Source organism: Octodon degus, unplaced genomic scaffold (assembly GCF_000260255.1).
Source record: "Octodon degus isolate 3935 unplaced genomic scaffold, OctDeg1.0 scaffold00144, whole genome shotgun sequence".
Classification (NCBI taxonomy): domain Eukaryota; kingdom Metazoa; phylum Chordata; class Mammalia; order Rodentia; family Octodontidae; genus Octodon; species Octodon degus.
Window position 1 is genome coordinate 3932665 of NW_004524720.1, and position 18682 is coordinate 3951346.

Below are 18682 nucleotides of genomic sequence, written 5' to 3' on the forward strand. Positions count from 1 at the left end.
GGTAAGTTGTGCTTGAATTTTCATTGAATTGTAGATATTGTTGAATTTCTTGTTTAATTTCATCTGTGTCCCACACATCATTGTTACACATAATCCCTGTAAATAGTTAAAAACATTATAGTAATTTTTATGATAATTTTCTTCCATAATTTTATTATTTCCTTACATAATTTTGCATAATTGTATTCTTTTTAAATAATTTGGAAAAACAAAGAAGACCAGATATGTGTTTATCATTTTTGTCATATTAACCTCCTCTTTGTAATTTTTGGCTCTTCTTGTACATTCCTCTGTATTTGTGTTAGCAGACAGCATCATTATTTTTAGTGTAATACATCTAATTTTCTACTCTGCAACTTTGTACTATTATTATGAAGTGTATTTTAGGCATTTTATATGATTGACAGTAGAATTATATAAGCATTTTTATAAAATCATCTTAGAAATCATTTGAGGGAAGAAATGAAATTAAATGTACATTCATATCGTCTATTTGAATTACAGAATTTTGCCTATGATTTTTTTTTTTGTGGGTGATTCACATTACTACCAGAGGTCAACTTCTATTAGCCTAAAGAAATATTAGTATTTCTTTAGAAAAAGTTTTGCTAGAAGTGAAATATTTCAATTGATATTTACTTAGGAATCTCTTTTTTTGCTTTTTTTTTCCCTCTTTGTTTTCATTTATTTAACAGTTTTTAAAACGTTTGAGTGAAATTTGGCCTCCTTTGATAAAAAAAGGACCTGAAAATAATATTTAAAAAATGAACAGGCAGTCTTCGGTTCATCCACAACACACATGTAGTGTTCCCTGTCTTATCCTGTATTTTGAAGCACCCAGTTTTTTAATGGTAATGATTTACTTGGCAGTTTTGTCCCTTTACACTGCCTTCTTGGTTTCTCAGTCTTTTTGGTAGGTACAGTGGGTCGGACTCCAGGCCTTGCATGAGCCAGGAAAGTCCTCTCCCACTGGTCAGCTCTACAGTTTTTGGTGCTAAGTCAGCAGATAATTTTATTGAGATTTACTTTTACATTCTGGGATAGTTTTCTCCTATTACTGTTTAAGATTTTCTTCTTGTTATTGGACCTTTTTAATATGATCCGTCTGGTTAAAGATTTGTGTTTTTCTACATGGGTTTCATTCAGCTCAGGTGTATATTCTTCATCAAATATTTTCAAAATATTCAGGTATATATCACTTTTATTTTTTCTAATCCATTCTCTCTCTGTACCCTCTTTCTAATATTCTCGTTGTCTTAAGTTTATTGCTTCTTTTTCCTGACAGTTCAAGTATTCTTCTGTGAGTTTTACTTAAAGTTTACATTTGGTTCTTTTAAAAGTTATTTTACACAACAGTGTTGATATTATATACTTTATAAGATATTGCCTTTATTCTTTTAATTCTATGAATATATTTATGGTAAATGTTTTGATGTCATTGTATGTAGAGCTTTGTAATTAGATTTAGACTTGGCTTTCTTGTGTTGTATTCGCAATTTTTATTTTTCTGTCTCTTTTTCTATTTCTGTTTCTCTTTTATTGCTGAAATGTGGATATTTTAGATGACATATAGTAGCAAATATGGATACTGATATACTTTTTCTCTTCTCTGAACTTGTTTTTATTTGCTAGTTTATGTTTTTAAAGCTTCAGCTGAAGTATTCTGAAGTTCCTTTCCTCAGATTTGTAAGGTCTTTTTGCTCCTGAACCCTGGGTATCTACTTGGTCTTTGCCTAACAGTGGTTTTAGAAAGTCTCTCTTCAACTGTTCCTACCCTTTATTTCTCTATTAAAGTGTGTTTTTGTTTGCTTGTTTTGTTTTACAACAATGATCAGAAAAAATGTATTAACAGGGCAATTCTAAGACTAAGTACACTTGTATGATCTCTGAAAAATATAACAAAGGACTTTGTTGCAGTTTGCTTGACATTTTCATTGTGTGGAGGGAACTGATGACCGAAGAAATAACTGTGTGTTGAATTGTTCTTCTTGTCACATCTATTACATGGTTGTTCTGCTTTAGCAAGATCAGAAGAAAAATTTCTATAAAATCGTGAAACAGTGAATAGAAGAACTTTGGATATACTGTACTTCTACAAAGTACACTGAGGTTATTTTGCTTTTTTTTTTGGAACTGGGGATTGAACTCAGGCCCTTGCGCTTGCCAGGGAAGTGTTTACTCCACTGAGCCAGATCCCCGGCCCCTTTACTATTGTTCTTAATGGTTTATATTCTAAGTACGCAAGTTTAAAAAATATATCCAGAGTTACTTGTACACTGCTAGTTTAACAAGAGTTGAGCTAATTATTAGGGGGACTGATAAAGACTTCATTCATATGGTAGTAATTATAGGTACTATTCCTATGGATACCTATATACAGTTAATTCCAGAGAAGATAAATTAACTAGAAATATTACATTTAAATAACTCTTGTTCTTACCAGGGAGATTTCTCAGTTGTGTCTTGAATTCACTCTTTGTTTTATTTCTTTCAGCTTCATCAGTGAATTGATTTATATTAGTTCCTAGACAAATAAACAGAAGAAAACACATATGTAACTATTTACATACTAGATTATATGTGTGATAGTAAGTTAAAACATTTGTGTTTATAGAATAAGAGTTAGAATAAAATGTCTGTATTGGAGACTAACAGAATCTTAGAATGAAAAGACTGCTAGCATTTATATAAGTCACTTTATATTGATGTGTACATATGTTTACATAACTAAATAAAAACATATATTTAGGGAAAAGCAAGGCTTTTCCTCCGGGCCATATAACTCTTATTTGGTGAATTTTCTATAGAATGATCCTCTACAAGTTTAAATCTTCCGAGATACATGATAATAATATAACTTTCAAATTTATATTAAAATCCAATTCCTTCTATAGGACATGCCTTTTCATGCTGAGCCAGAATAACATTTTTCTATAGCTCAAGCATGAAAAACTATGGTCTTTTGAATCACTGTCTGCCACTTCATGAGTTTCTGTCAATTTTTGGCAAAAATGACAACCAATGAGGCTGTTCTGAAGAGACTGGAGTGAAAGGGGCAGAGGCAGATCAAATTATTGACTATCTTAAACAGAAAATTACTCTTCTCAAGGAAAAAGTGATTTTGCAGGCAACACTTAGAGAAAAAACTTTGAGTTGAACATGCCAAACTGAAGAAAGAATAGAAACAGGAGCCGATTCAAGCCGAAATTCAGAATGGAGTGAAACAAATACTATGCCCATCTTATACTCGCTGTGACTGCTGAAAATACAAACAGTCTACATCAGTAACTGTATTGTCTGGTGCCAAAGAACAGATAAAAGGGGGGAGAAGAAAAGGAGAAAGAAAAAACTGAAAAGAAAGCAGAAAAGGAGAAAAAGCCATCTGCAGCAGGAAGTGCTGACTCCAAGCCAACAGTGCTTCCCATCTGGATCTTCAAATTGGCTGAATCATTAATGCCAAAAAACACCCTGTTGCAGATTCTCTGTATATAGAAGAAAAATAGATGTTGGAGATGCAGCCCCAAGAACAGCCCTCAGTGGCCTAGGGAATTATGTTCCTCTTGAACAGATGCAAAATCGGATGGTGATTTTGCTTTGTGATTTGAAGCCTGCAAAGATGGGGGCAGACAGGTCCTGTCTCAGGCAATGGTGATGTGTGCCAGACTAGAGAAGGTTGAAATCCTGGCTCCTCCTGAAGGGTCTGTTCCTGGAGACAGAGTCCTTCTGATGCTTTTTCTGGAGAGCCTGACAAGGAGCTAAATCCTAACAAGAAGATTTGGGAGCAGAGCCAGCCTGGCCTCTACACCAGAGAGGACTGCATGGCACGTACCAGGGCATTCCCTAGTGCAGGGCTCAGACCATGGCCAAGAGTGGAATCGAGTAAGATCAGATGTGCCACTGCCGGAACTCACTAGAAGAAACACTAATAACAATAAAAGGAATGTGCTTGTCTTTTGTACCTAAAACAAAAACAAAAACTATGGTCTTCTTAGTCACAGGAATATACTATAATCCTGAAATTCTTTGATTCATTCAGGATGTTTTCTTTCCCATTCAGGTCACACAAATGTAAATCATGTAGGCGCTAGTGATAAAAAGAACAATTACTTGGTGGATTGAGAAAAAGTGCCCTCTGAGGTCCACTTAGCACATAGCAAAAGCAAATGGTTACATTTGTGACATTACCAGACTTGCAATTGGTCCCTTGTCCATTTCCATCATTATGTAATTTTGTATTTTTTAGAAACCTTCACCAGACTCAATGGTGTAGTAGAAAAACAAGTTGCATATAACTCTATGATGGTCTCTCTCTTTTTCTTTCTTTCTTTTTTTTTTTTTTTTGGTACCAGGAATTGAACCGAGGACCTTGCAACACCAGGCAGGGGCTATATGCCCAGCCCTGACAGTATCACAATGACAAAGTCATAATATAATTATGCATGTCTCAGAATGCATCCAGTTGTGAAGTGATGCATGACTATATCTATAGTGTTTACTATGCTAATCTTACTCACAATTTCTGGTTCCAGTCATTGTTCTTGTGTATTGTTACTTTATCATTTTCTTACTTCAATGCATCACTTTTCCCAACCATCACTTTTGGTTCTCATGCATTTACTGCAGGGTCTACACGGTCTCACTACACAGATGCACTACACAGTGATCCTCCTTTATTTAGCCTCCCAAGTGCTGGGATTACAGCCGTACGCCAACACACCAGTCTCATTCGCCATCTCAGTGTGTCCTGGGGGTGAGGCCGGCATGGCATGCCTGGGATCAAACCCTGGTCTGCAAGCGCTTTAATCTGTTGAGCTATCTGGCCGGCCCCTCACATTTGGTTCTATGGTAACATCAAATGTGATGCCATGCACTGCATGGCTATATTTTAAAGACTCAACAACATAACTATACAAATATTATTCAACATAATTGATTTTAAAGTCAATCAAGAGAAAGAATGTGATGAAATATTTTTTTTATGGTCTTTCAGAATTATAGACTTCCTTCAACCCATACTCATTTTGTAGGCCTCAAACAATTGGGAGAGGGCTGGTGAGATAGCTCAATAGAATAAGCACTTGCCTGGCAAGCGCAAGGTCCTGAGTTCAATCCCCAGTACAGAAAAAAAAAAATTGGGAGAAATCAAATCTTTACAGTTTCTTGGAAAACAGCCCTGCTAGCAATTAATTCTATAAACTTTGATTCATTTAGAAATATCTTCATTCCATCTTTTTTGAAATATAACTTTGCTGTATATGCAAATGTTATTTGATAGTCTTTGACAGGATTCTTCCAGTATTTTGGAAGAATATAATACTTCATTCTTAGCCTTAATAGTTTCCACTGATAAATCAGCTTTTACTTTTACAGGATTAATTTTAGATGTCAACAAGGATTACAGGATGCCTAGAGAACTGGCAATGTATTATTTCTAGGTGTGTCCATGAGGATATTTCCAGCAGATATTAGTATGCTAGTGTGAATGGAAGAAGTATGAGAGCTGTCCTTGATGAAAGTACCACCAAATTGGGAGACCTTTTTTTTTTTTTTTTGGTATTTAGTACAGGGTCTATGGGGTCTCACTATGTAGATCTGCCTCATAGTGATTCTGCTGTTTTCAGCCTCCCAAGTGCTGGGATTACAGGCACATGCCACTGGGCCCAGTCTCAATTGCTGTCTCAGCACACCCCAGAAGCAGGGCCAGCACGGCAGTCTGGGATCGAATCCAGCTGCTGAGCTCTGCCTAAGCAGATGCTTTAGTGCGCTGAGCTATCTGTCCAGCCTTGAGACTTTTTTTTTTGTTACAGGGATCGAACTCAGAACCTTGCACTTGTCAGGTAGGAGCTTATGCCACTGAGCTATCTCCCCAGCTTTAACACCATCAGATTGGCCGGCATCCTGGTAGAACAAAAATATGGAACAATGTTGAATTGGTTTCTTGCTTCTTTTTCTTTTAGAATTGGGATACAGTCTTCTGCTCTCAGACCTTAGAATGCCACATGCTCAGGCCCATTAATTTGAACTGAGCCATTCTATCAACTCCCCAGGGCCTCTGTTTTGCAGATAGCCTACTGTGAGATTCCTCTATGTGCAAACTAATTCTCCTAATGCATTCCCTTTACATAACTATATTTAATCTAAATGTAATGTGCCCTATTAGTCATCTCTGGAGAACCCTGCCAAACAGTCTCAGGTCCCAGTTACAGGGTGCTGTATTTTTATCCCTGCTGCATTTAAGATTTTCTCTGTATTTGTGTCAGAGCATTTTTTACTGATAGATTTGGTAGGGGATTTCTTTGTGCTTATTTTCTTTGATTTCATTAGCTTCTGATGTATATATTTATATTTATCATTGAGTATTTTTGAAATCTTCAGCTATTACTCCTTCAAATGTCCTTTTTGTCCATTTTTCTCTGTGCTCTTTAGTGTTTTTTTAAAATTAATTTTATTGAGAAAGAAACAGCAATGGGACAGTTTCAAAACAAGTTAGTAGGACACTTACAATAATTAATACATTGCATATTATTGTCTTCATAGTAGTTATTCATAGTACAAGATGCAGACATGATATCTTGTCTAAACACTATTAGTACAAATCTTTCCTCTCATTGAACTAAGATAATGTAGCTGTATATCTACCCTAACTATTTTGTATATACAGATACATATTTTTTCTACTACAAAATGGTCCTTCATTTATATCCCCCTTTTTTGTTTAGTTCTGTCAGAGATGGGTATTCCACTGCCATTCAAATATTGTACGTGTGTGAATTCACCAATATAGTCCAGTATTCCATAATAGTAGTGGGTTAGCCACAGAACTGGCAATGTCAGAAGTTGTTGACTTGAGCCTTTTACAGCTCAGCATATTAATATGGCTTTACTTTTTGTACCTCATTTTTATACTTTTCTGCTGGATGGCTAAGACCAAGATAAAGCAAGACCTATATAACAAAAAGTGTAACTTTGGTGTCTAACAAGGTCAGTGAAATCCTCTCAGGATTTACCCTGAAGCCCTGTACTGCAGTTTGTAGATCTTTTGTCAGTGTCAGCCATTTGGATGAGTGACAGCCATTGCTTGATCACTTTGCTCTCTGTAAAAGCCTGAGAGAATGTTTTCTCTCCATGTGACTCTCCTTAGGCACATTGTACATTATTGATCACTTTCCTCTGTGGCCCCATAATCTCTTTGAACAGAAAATTTGGGACACCACTGATGTCCCAAATGTACTGGATGTTACAGTACAGGTTGTCATATGTCCTGAGTCCTCACTGACCTTGAAGGGCTAGGGCCAAAGACAACCACAAATTTGGAAAAATATTAACTAATAAGCACCCAGATGAAGGTTTTCTCTCTTCAATTTATAAAGAACTGAAAAACGTGATGGCTCCTAAACACAGATATTCAGACACAGGAATTATACCTGACAGCAATGACTCAACTTCAATACAAGCTTTGTCCAAGGACAGATCACTTCAGGATGTAATAATGGAGAGACTAACAAGAAGAAGTTGCGTCTAGGACTCCGCCTTGGCAACGGCTCTTGAATGTGAAAATTGGTTAGACAATTGTCAAGGAAATCAGGAGAGAGAATCAAGAGAAGGGTTCACCCACTTGAACTCGCTTGCTGAGGAAATAAATCATGGGCACAATATACATTGGAAAAACTTCAGTACTAAGTCCATCCTTATAGAGTTCCCAGAGGACCCTGTGCATTTCATACACTGGGTAAGAGACCAAAGCAGAAGACAAGCTTCACAAAAAAACAAGAGAACTTGTAAGGAGAAAAAACCCTCATAAAACATAAAAAGAGAAAAATTCATCCTCTAGTGACCTTTTCTTGCCATTTTTGTACTTTTCAACACCATTTTTTCCATGTGGTCCTTAATAAAATATTTCCTCTTATTTATGTAACTGTTTTCTATCTGATTAGATCTTTTATAATACCTTCCATCTCTTTTGTAAGAATAGTTTTCTGTTCTTACAAAAGATATATGCTTATAGAGACTGCTCAGGAGTCATTGTCTACTGAGTTTACACTGGTACCCTTGCAAGCCATCCTGCTGCCTGCTTTCTTCCTCTAGAGGCGCCATACTCTACTGCTTCTTTGAATGACTCACATACTTATGTGAAAAATCATGCATGTTAGGTATATATTATAACATTGATTTTCTCTTCTTCTGGGGCTATGTTGTTAGTTTGCCTTTGTATTTGTTAATGATTTGGCTAGGGTTATTTTACTTATGTCTCTTACCATGCAGTGTGAAACTTCTAATTCTGGTCCTCTATATTAGAACAGACTAAGGCATGCACATAATCACTTTATTTTTTAAGACAGGGTCTTGCTGTGTAGTCCAGGCTGGTCTTGAACTCAGGACCATCCTACCTCAGCCCCTCTAGTAGCTGGGATTGCAGGTGTGCACTACCATGCACAACACGAGTACTACTGCATGATAATAGTTCTAGCGGGGTTCTCCTTTGGTGTCTCTTTCCCTCATTTCTCTCTTAAGCTGTCTATATCTTTCAGTATCACACCAGAGAGATATCAAGGAATGGCTTGCCTAATACCTGACTAAAGGTATCAGTGCAGTATCTGAACTATACCAATATAACTAAAGGACTCTGCATCTTCCATGCTGTTACTGTCTAACATTCAAAGTGCATAGAGAATTGATAGTGAAATAACTGTCATTTTCCACTTTCTCCCTTACCTACCAGCCAGCTGTTCTGATTTTGCAGATTCAAGCAACTAAAGAAGGAATAGATACAGTTTCCAAGTAACATTCTAAACTAATTAGATCATTTGATTTTCTGTATTGCTTGCTGAGTGAATTCTAAAAGCAATGATATAAAGCTAATTTTGTTTCTGATAAATATCAGCATACAATTTTAGAAGGAAACTCATGAGGCCTTTTGTCCATTTCATAATAACAAAAGTAATGTTGTTATTAAAGGTACAAATTCAAATAAACTCCAAAGAATGTAAATAAATAAGAAATATTAAACTTGAAAATTTTTTTTCTTACCAGGAAGAGAGGGTGAGGGTGTCTCAGATTCATCCTTCTGCAAGTGTTGGCCAAAAGCATCTCTTAAGTGTTGTACATCGTTTTCTATGGAAATAAATAAATTTAAAAAAACAGTAAGGTACTCCCAACACAGGAATATGAAGTTTATGTTTGTATACAAACTTGCCATTTTTGTACATTTCGACACCATTTTCTCCATGTGGTCCTTAGTAAAATATTTCTTCTTATTTATGTATCTGTTTCCTATCTTTTATAATACCTTTCATATCTTTTGTAAGAATAGTTTCCTTCAGCACTTCGATATGCTTATAGAAACTGCTCAGAAGTCATTGTCTACTGAGTTTACAGTTTTTTGTCACTTATTTATTTTTTTATTAGTTTCATTGAGAAATAAATAGCAATGAGACAGTTTCAAAACAGGTTAATAGGACAGTTCAATAATGAATACATTGCATATTGTTGTCTTCATAGTTATTCATAATACAAGATGGAGACATGATATCCTGTCCCAACACTATTAGTACAAATCTTTCTTCTCATTAAATTAAGAGAAAGTAGTTGTATATCTAGGTATGTGTTTGTTTGAAAGAGACCAAAAGTATTTGTGTGGAGGGAGGGAGGGAGAGAGAGAGAGAGAGAGAGAGAGAGAGAGAGAGAGAGAGAGGTACCAGGTTGGTGCTGAAGCGTATCTGATGAGTCAGTTTTCCTACTTCATGATATATTCTTGGCATTAGTTCTGTAAAAAAATGCTTTCCAGATAGTTTCACTGAGCTATTTATAAAAAATGATGTTATACACTTTGCCAATTTAAAGTGTCCATGGCATGACTGTTTTAGCATATCAATGGGGTTGTGTTGTAAACATATTAAACTTTAGAATCTACATTAAATTAATTAAATTCCAGTGAAATAGGGAAATGTTACACATATACTTATATTCCATTGCTACATTTATACTATTGTTATACACATTACATCTATAAATATTGAAGACATTGCTATAAATTGATGTTATGTTATGTAACACTATGACTTTTAATAAAAATGAGACGAGAAAGAATCATAAAACTTCCTTAAAGCCTGGCTGTTTGTTCCTGGGCATCTACTGTTTCTTGTCATTATCTCACCCCAGTACACTACTGCTCCCACCTGTGTCCTTTGTGCTGCCTCAGTGAAGTCTCCTGTACTGCATAGGTAGCAACACAATTCTGTTACACACATTTGTACAATTGCCTTTTAAGTTAAGAAAGCAAACTAAACACACACTTGTACAGTCCTTTGTAATTAAGCAATTCCTTTTATTTATTCTCTTATTCTTGTATTTGGATTCAGGTTACTGTCAGTGATCACTTGTGCTCAGACTGAAGAAACTTCTTTAGTATTTCTCATAATGTCCATAATGTCTGCTAGTAATGAGTTCACTCACTTTACTAATTTTTGTCTTTAAAAATGTGTTTTAGCACAGTGTTTTTGAAAGACAGTTCTGCAGGATTAAAATTCATATTCCTAGTTTTTCAGCACTTTGACTAAGTCTTTGTATTGCTTTCAGGCCTCCTGTGTTTTGATGGTGAGTTAGCTATTAATCTTCCTGGCTTCTCAAAAGGGGCAGAAATGTCAAATGGGGTTTCTATTGATTGACTTGACTGCTGGCATCTCAGGAGAGACCCAGAGCCCTTACACATTACCTTAATGTGAGTCAGTCATTCCCATTAGCACTCATTGCAGTGTACATTCAGGTACCCGTTTCTATCCCTTTGCGACTTCAGCCTCAATTTTCCTGATTACTGTGATCAAATGTTTTCAAATGGCTTTGACACAGTATTTTATGAATTTTTTGTCCATTTTTCCCATTAAGTTTTCAATTTTTTTCTTATTGCTTTGTTAGAAATTCTTTCACTATTCTAGGTGAAAACATTCTGTATAGCATTTATGCTGCAAAATAATATCACGATCTATAATTCTGTTTTAAAAATATCTTAATAGTATCTTTTGCTGAATATAAATGTTCAGTGTAAGGTCCAATTTAAAAACACATTGAGAACTAGTGTTCATTGCATTCTTTACCTAATCCAAAGACAATAATATATTTTCTTATGTTATTTCTGAGAACATTATTTTATAATATGCATATGATTAGAGCTATTTAAAAAAGAATTCTTTTATATTGATTGTATACTTTCTTCTTTGTCATTATTGCACATAAACCTGTTTCTTACAATAATTTGTTCCATTCACAAATTTATTCATTTGTTTAATGTACCAATACCACATTAGTTCAGAAATTGTGTCTTTATAATATGACCTGGCTACTACTTTTTTCTTCATAGTATTCTATGAACATCTTTACAGATTTCATTCTTAGCTTATCAATTTTCAGAAGAAGTGTTGCTGGGACCTTTGTTTTTTCTTTTTTCTTTGTTTTCATTTGCTTTTTGTGGTGCTAGGCAAATGCTTTCCCACCGATCTGCATCTCTAGTCCTAGAAACTTGACTGCAACTGCTTTGAGTGCATAAATAAATTTTAAAGACTGAATTATTTAAAACATCGACTCTTCTAAACTAAAAAATCTGAAATATGATTCTATTACCCCCTTTTTGTTATTATATGTTTGAATATATATTCAGTACATTCATTGTAGGGAAACTATGCCTGTCTGTCTGTCCATTTATCATCTATCTATCTATCTATCTATCTATCTATCTATCTATCTATCTATCACATCTTGATCTTTTTACTCCCCTTTCCTTTGTTTCCATCTCCATGCCTTAAATCTCTTATCTTTTCAAAAAAGAAAATCTTTGACTCATTGATCCTTTGTTTTCACGTTCATCAATTTCTGTCCCGAATTACATGTCTTTCCTTTTATTCGTTTCACATTTGCATTGCTCTTAGTTTTCCAGTACCATCAGATGTATCATCAAGTTATTTATTTGGAAGGGCTCTATCATTTTTATGTGTGCATTCATAGCTATAAACTTTCCTCTAAGAACTGCTTTCATTGTGTCCCACAGGGCTTAGGGCATTGTGCTTCAATTGTCATTGGATTTTAAGAACAGCTTTATTTATCCCTGATTTATCCTGTGACCCACTGATTATTCAATGATATATTATTTTATGTTCATGCATTTGTGTAGTTTCTGTGGCTTTATTGATGTTTATTTCTAGCTTTATTGTGCTATCACATGACAGTATGCAAGGGATTATTTTAATTCTTTGTATATATTTAGACGTTTTATGACCTAAAATGTGACCTACTGTGGAAAAAGTTTCATGTGCTGCTGAGAAAAAAGTATATTCTATTGTTGGGTGTAATGTAGATGTTTAAGTTCATTTGTTCAATAGTGTAGTTTAACTCTGATGTTTCTTCAATTGTTTGGGGGGTGGAGAGGTGTTGGCCTAATCGAGACAGTGATGTATTGAAGTCTTCCACTGTCATTGGATTAGTATCTATTGATTCTCTTAAGTTTTTATTTCACGAAGTTGGGTGCATTAGAATGCTATGCACAGTGATTTACAATTGTTTTCTCTTTTTGTTCAATTATTCCCTTTAGAGGATACAGTGGCCACCATTTCTTTTGATTAACTTTGGCTTGAACTCTATTGTGTCTGAAAAGAAGACACTTACTCCTACTTGTGGGCTCTGGTTGAACAGACCATAACTTTTCCATTCTCTCACTTTTAGTCTGTTTGCTTCCTTTTGGATGCCAGGTGTCTCATATAGGTAATATATGTTTGCATTATGTCTTAAATCATATCTGCCAGTCTGCGTCTTTTGTATGGGAAACTGAGACTATCACTATTGACGTTAATAGTGTGAAGTGTTTACTGAATTCTGCAATTGCACTAGTTTCCCAGTGCTGCTTCCACTGTTCTGCTAAGCTAGATGCATACATTCCTTGGGCCCTCTGGTGCTGTCAGCCACCCTGTCTCTGTCTAGGCCTTCCTAAGTATTCTGGCAGTGATAGTTTTGTGGTCATCACTTATAGGGATTTCTTTCTTGTGGAAAGTCTTTATTCTCTCAATTTTCTAAAAATCTTTTATTCATTTGTTTATTTGGTACAGGGTCTTGCTATGCAGCTAGACTCTTGTGATTCTCATGTATCAACCTCCCCAGTGCTGAGCTTACAGGTGTGCATCACCATATCCCGTCTCGTTGGCGGCGGGGCACACGTGGGGTTCCAGAGCTGGCATGGCATGTGGTACCTGGGATCAAACTTGGGACCTTGCACTTGCCAGACTTAGACTGCCATGCTATTGCCCTGGCCCACACTCTCAATTTTGAAGTCTAGTTTTGCAGGATATAAAGTCTTGGTTGACAAGGTTTCTTTATGACTTGAATAGCTTTTCTCTCCTGGCTTTAAGGGTTTGTGCTGAGAAATCCACAATTACTTTAATAGATTTGATAGCTATTTTTCTCTAACATCTTTTTATTATTTTCTATCTTTGTTGAATTCATGGAACTTTAATTATGATATGTCATGAAGAGATTCTTTTCTGGTTGTGCTTATGTTTTTGACCATTTAAAATTTTTTAAATTTTATTAGTACATGAAGTTTACATTAATGGAAAATAAGTACATGCATATAATTCAGCATGTTTCTTTTTTGAAGAAATCCTCTTCCCTTTCCTACCTATCTTTCTAATTCCAGCTCTAAACCCCCTTTCCTCATTTTCATTATTATTGTTATTACTATTCATGTCTGACATATAACATTTACATTTATTGTGGTTATTAGGCTTATACACATTGAATAGCTCAATCCTTATTTCTTCTATTCCCCTCCCCCAGTTTCCTAGACCACATCTTATTAGCAAGAGATCTATCCCCTCATTTTGCTCTTTATTGGTATGTTTCCCTGCTGAAATGACAGAGAGAATATGGTATTTAAGCTTGTGTTTCTGATTTATTTCATTCAACATTGTATTTGCCAGGTGCACCCATTTTCCTATTAACATTTGTAAATTATCCTCCTTTATAGCCAAGCAGTATTACATTATGTAGAGATAGAATTTTGTTGTTGATGTTGGCACTGAGAATCAAACTCATGGCCTTGTGCTTGACAGGCAGATGCTATGCAGCTGAGTTGTATCCCTGGGCTGACGCACATTTTCTTTATCCATTCTGCTGCTAATGGGCATACAGGCTACTTCCAGGAATTAGTTATTATAAACTGTGTTGCGATAAACATAGGTGTGTGTGTATTACTGTAATATGATGCTTTTAGCTTTTTGGGGAAGATGCCTAGAATGAGACTAACTGGGTAAAATGGAATTTCTAATTTTAGTTGAGAAACTTCCATACCAAGTCTCCTAATGGTTATACATTCTCATTTACATTAACACTAACAATGTAGAGAGCAACTTCTCATTTGCAATAAATTGAGAATGTAAGATTTTATCACAGACTGAGGGGCCAAGGTCCAGCTACACTAGTGAGACATTTCAGAAGAATAGATGTTTCCTGAGGCATTGCTGATACTGGCAATAGTGCTCTCTAGCACAAACAGTTCAAAAGCATTAAAAAACTAAACTAAAAGAAAAAATAGAGGATGAAAAGGCATGGAAACAGGATGCAGCCTCAGACTTCTGGGTCATTTAGGGCAAACCTAGGGGACAGTGAGATGGAACACATTGAAAGCCATTCACATGAACTCTCCTAAATGGTAAGAGTGGAAGTTACAAACCAGATGAATGAGATTCTAGAAAAAATCAAGTTAGAAATAATTTCTCAAGTAATTAAAGAGATCATGTTCTTAATAAAGGATATGCTTATATAATATCACCAAGTAGGAATCATCCCAGGAACGGAAGGACTGTTCAACATATATAAGTCACTAAATGTAATAAGTCATCCCAACTGCAGGATGCAGGAGAGCTGCAATCTGTGGACCCAGTGGAAGCAGGCACAGAGTTTTCTTGGTGCCATTTGCAAACTTTGGCAGACTCTGGGCAGCCTGCAGGACTCTGGAAAGCTCTGACTTTCTTTAGCCCCCAGCGTGCAGGAGTCGATCTTCTGCCAGTGACAGTCCAAACATTTAAGAACTTAGGAGGACTGAGTGGCCTGTGGGATGCAGAACTGTGATATGTGGGCCCAGTTTGAGCAGGTGTGGAGCTTTCTTAGAGCTATTTAAGAACTTTAGCAGACTCTGGGAAGCCTGTGGGACTCATGTGGGTGATTACTGGGAGCTTCAGAAATGCCAAAATGCAGGAGCAAAAGGCAATCTCAATCCTCTTGCTTGCTCAGAACAGATCCAGCAGACAAAGACAAGAACTTGGAAATTACACACCTGAAATTTCTGAAATGATAGAAAGTAAAGTAAAGAAATAAGTCTACCAGGCTATAGAAGAAATAAGAGCAGAAATAATCTCTCAGGTCAAAAAAGAAAGGACAACAATCATGAAAAAATTGCTCAGCACAGCTAAAGAAGACATAGAAAAATAGAGGGGAATAGAAAAATGACAGAAACACTGAATGAACAATATAGGAAAGAATCACAATGCACGAAACATTAAAACAGATATCCAGGATATTAAGAACTCCACTGAAAGCTGGAAAAACTGCTTAAATGAAACTGAAGATAGACTTTCAGACCTCAAAGACAGTGTTGCAGCTAATGAACATGAAATAAAAGATCTCTTAAAACTAAAAAGGAAACAGGAAATAACAATTCAGCAACTACACAACAATGCAAAGAAAAATAATAGAATAAGAATAAGAATAATAGGAGTCAATGAAGCACGGGGAGACAGCACAAATGACATAAAAAGACTATTTGCTGAAGTATTAGAAAATTATCCAAACATGAGAAAAGAACCTGATATACAGAGAAGTGTGGTTTAGCTCAGTTGTTAAAGCACTTGCTTGGGCAAACTCAGTTAGGCATGGGGGCCTGTGGTTTGATCCCCAACATCGCAAGCCACACCAGACCCACTCTTAAGGCAGCCTGAGTTAGACAAAAAAAAAAAAGTTCTCCAATTTTGGGCCAGGGAAATAGCTCAGTAGAATAAGCACCTGGCTGGCAAATGCAAGGTCCTGAGCTCAATCCTTGGTGCCACAGTAAAAAAAAAAAAAAAAAAAAAAAAGAATCTGAAGGGTACAGTGGACACTGGTAAAAGGGCATGAATTTATTCAAAAGGAAAGAGTTTTGAGTTAAGGAGAAGGACACGAGAGGGAATGGGGAAAAGATATATTTCTATGTATGTAACCAGGAGTGTTTGAACAACTGTATTGTGGAATTCTGCTGGTTTATGGAAAGAAGCAGTTAATGTTTTTGTTTTATTTGCTGTTTTCAATTGTTTGTACTTTTTCTCTTCTTAATTTCTTATAAATTTCTTTTTTTTCCTTCTTCCAATTTTACATGCATATATCTGGTAATATGATTTGGAAGACAACACTATGTATTTCAACAAATCCTGTGAAATTCATATTACTTTGTTAAGTGAAAATATGTAACACTTGTAATTTTTCCTGTTTTAATTCTAATTTTGTACTCTTTAAAAAATCATTCTAATAGAACATGTGACAAAAACCACATGATCATCTAAGAAAAAGCATCTGACAAAGTCCAACACTGATTTATGATAAAAAACCCTATAGAAAATTAGAATATATTGTCTTTCTCTCAGTGCATGACTTCTTGATGACTGTCATTCTTCCTGGTATAAGATGTGATTGTTTAGTCTTCATTTCTGTAATATACTGAAGTACTGACACTTTGTCATAGTTTTGTTTGCCATTTTTATTTCTTCTGAGAAGTCTGTATTCATTTCACTTGCCCATTTTTTAGGTGATCTAATTATTTTATGTTCTTTATATACTCTAGAAATTACTCTGTTGTCTAAGGAATAGCTGGAAAAAATTATTTTTCATCCTGTCAATTGTTTCTCTGCTGTACTAATTGATTGTTGTGTAGAAGATTTTTAATTTGATATTATCCTGTTCATTATTGGTTTTATTTTTTGTGCAAATGGAATTTTGTTCAGAAAGTCCTTGCCTGCATCTATGACTTCAACTGTTTTATCTATTTCATCTTCCAGTAGGTTCATGTTTCTCTTTTAGTGTTTATATTTTTGATTCATTTTCATTTTAGTACATAGTGCAAGAAATAAATCCAGCTTTAACCTTTTGTATATAGATAGCTGGTTTCTCCACCACTGTTTGTTAAATAGTAATATATCTTTCCTCAAATATGTTTTTGCTCCCTCTGTCAAAGCTGTTTCTGTATCCTATATTCTATGTCATTATACACATCTGTTCTAGTACAATGCAGTTTTTATTACTTTTTCTTTGGAGTATAGGTTAAAGTCAGATTTTATGCTGTGTCTTGCTTTACTCATGTTAACCATTATTGCATTCGCTATTCTAGGACTTTTTTGGATTCACATGAATTTTAGAATTGTTTTCTCCAGCTTGTGAAGAATTATCCTGGTACTTTCATTAGGATTGTGTTTAATCTGTATGACAGCATTTTAATATGGCCATGTTATTAATTTTAGCTCTGCCAAGCAAGGAGCTGTGGACATCATTCCATTTTCTCTTGAAGATGTACTCTTCAATTTCCCTTTTTAGGTGCTATGGCTTTCTTTGTAGAGGACTTTTATTTCCTTAGTTAAGTTAATTCTTGGGTATTTAACTTTTCTTTATGCTATTGTACTGCTTTCATAATTTCCTACTGAGGTCATTATTAGTATATAAAAATGCTGTTGATATTTTGTGTGATTTTTTTTTTCGGAACCAGGGATTGAACTCAAGCCCTTGTGCTTGCCAGGGAAGTGCTTATTCCACTGAGCCATCTCCCCAGCCCTTTGTGTTGATTTTGTATACTGCTACATTGAAGTTGGTTATTAATGCAAAGACTTTTGGGTGGAATTCTTTGGTCTTCTACATATAATATCATGTCATCTGCACATAATGATAATTTGAATTTCTCTTTTCCTATATGTATCCCTTTTATTCCTTCTTCCCTTATTGCTCCAGCTAACATTTCAATTACCTTGCTGAACAGAAGTGGTGATAGTGAGCATCATTGTCTTGGTCTTATTGTACAAGGAATTCTTTCAGTTTTTCCCCATTTAATATGATATTGGCTACTGGTTTGTCATAAGCCTTTATGAAACTGAAGCATGGTTCTTTCATACTTATTTCCTTCAAGGTTCTTATCATGAAGCAGTGTTGGATTTTGTCAACAGCTTTTTCTGCATCTATTGATATACTCATGCAGTTTTGTCCATGTTTCTGTTTATATGATGTATTATGTTTACTGATTTGCATATGTTGAGCCATCCTTGGAACTCTGGAATGTAACATACTTAGTTATGATGTATGATCTTCTTGTTGATGTGTTGCATTCTATAAGCTCGTCTTTTGCGCTTAAGAGTAGAAAAATTTATTGGAGAAAAGGAAGGTGAAATAAGAATGGGAGGAAACGAAGAACAGGTATAGCTCTTGAAAGACAGGAGGGAACCTGAGTGGGTTGCCAGTGAGCCCATCTCTCAAAGGAAGTTTTATAGAGAAAGATTATGAGGTGGTACATGGTTCAAATTTATGATCAACCAAAAAGATTGCAAGCACCGTCACTTAGATCATGTATTGATCTAATGAATTTTAGGACTATTTACCTAAAGACACATGGCTGACATCATTAATCAAGATGGAA

The 18682-nt window shown here is 35.4% G+C and overlaps 1 protein-coding gene and 2 pseudogenes across 1 annotated transcript in view; 1 reads left to right on the forward strand and 2 right to left on the reverse strand.

The window, feature by feature from the left end:
• The window catches only part of LOC101560933, a 10869-nt pseudogene extending 10788 nt beyond the window's left edge, over positions 1-81 (reverse strand).
• Positions 82-2984: 2903 nt separating this feature from the next.
• On the forward strand, positions 2985-3883 carry LOC101584218 (annotated as a pseudogene).
• A 2-nt stretch (positions 3884-3885) lies between these two features.
• The window catches only part of LOC111812817 (coiled-coil domain-containing protein 7-like), a 104049-nt gene continuing 89252 nt past the window's right edge, over positions 3886-18682 (reverse strand). The window contains exons 10-11 of the mRNA XM_023701943.1: positions 9028-9111; positions 3886-3959 (exon numbers count right to left, since the gene is read on the reverse strand). Of these exons, the coding sequence (XP_023557711.1) occupies positions 3886-3959; positions 9028-9111 (158 nt within the window). The remainder of the gene's footprint in view (positions 3960-9027; positions 9112-18682) is intronic.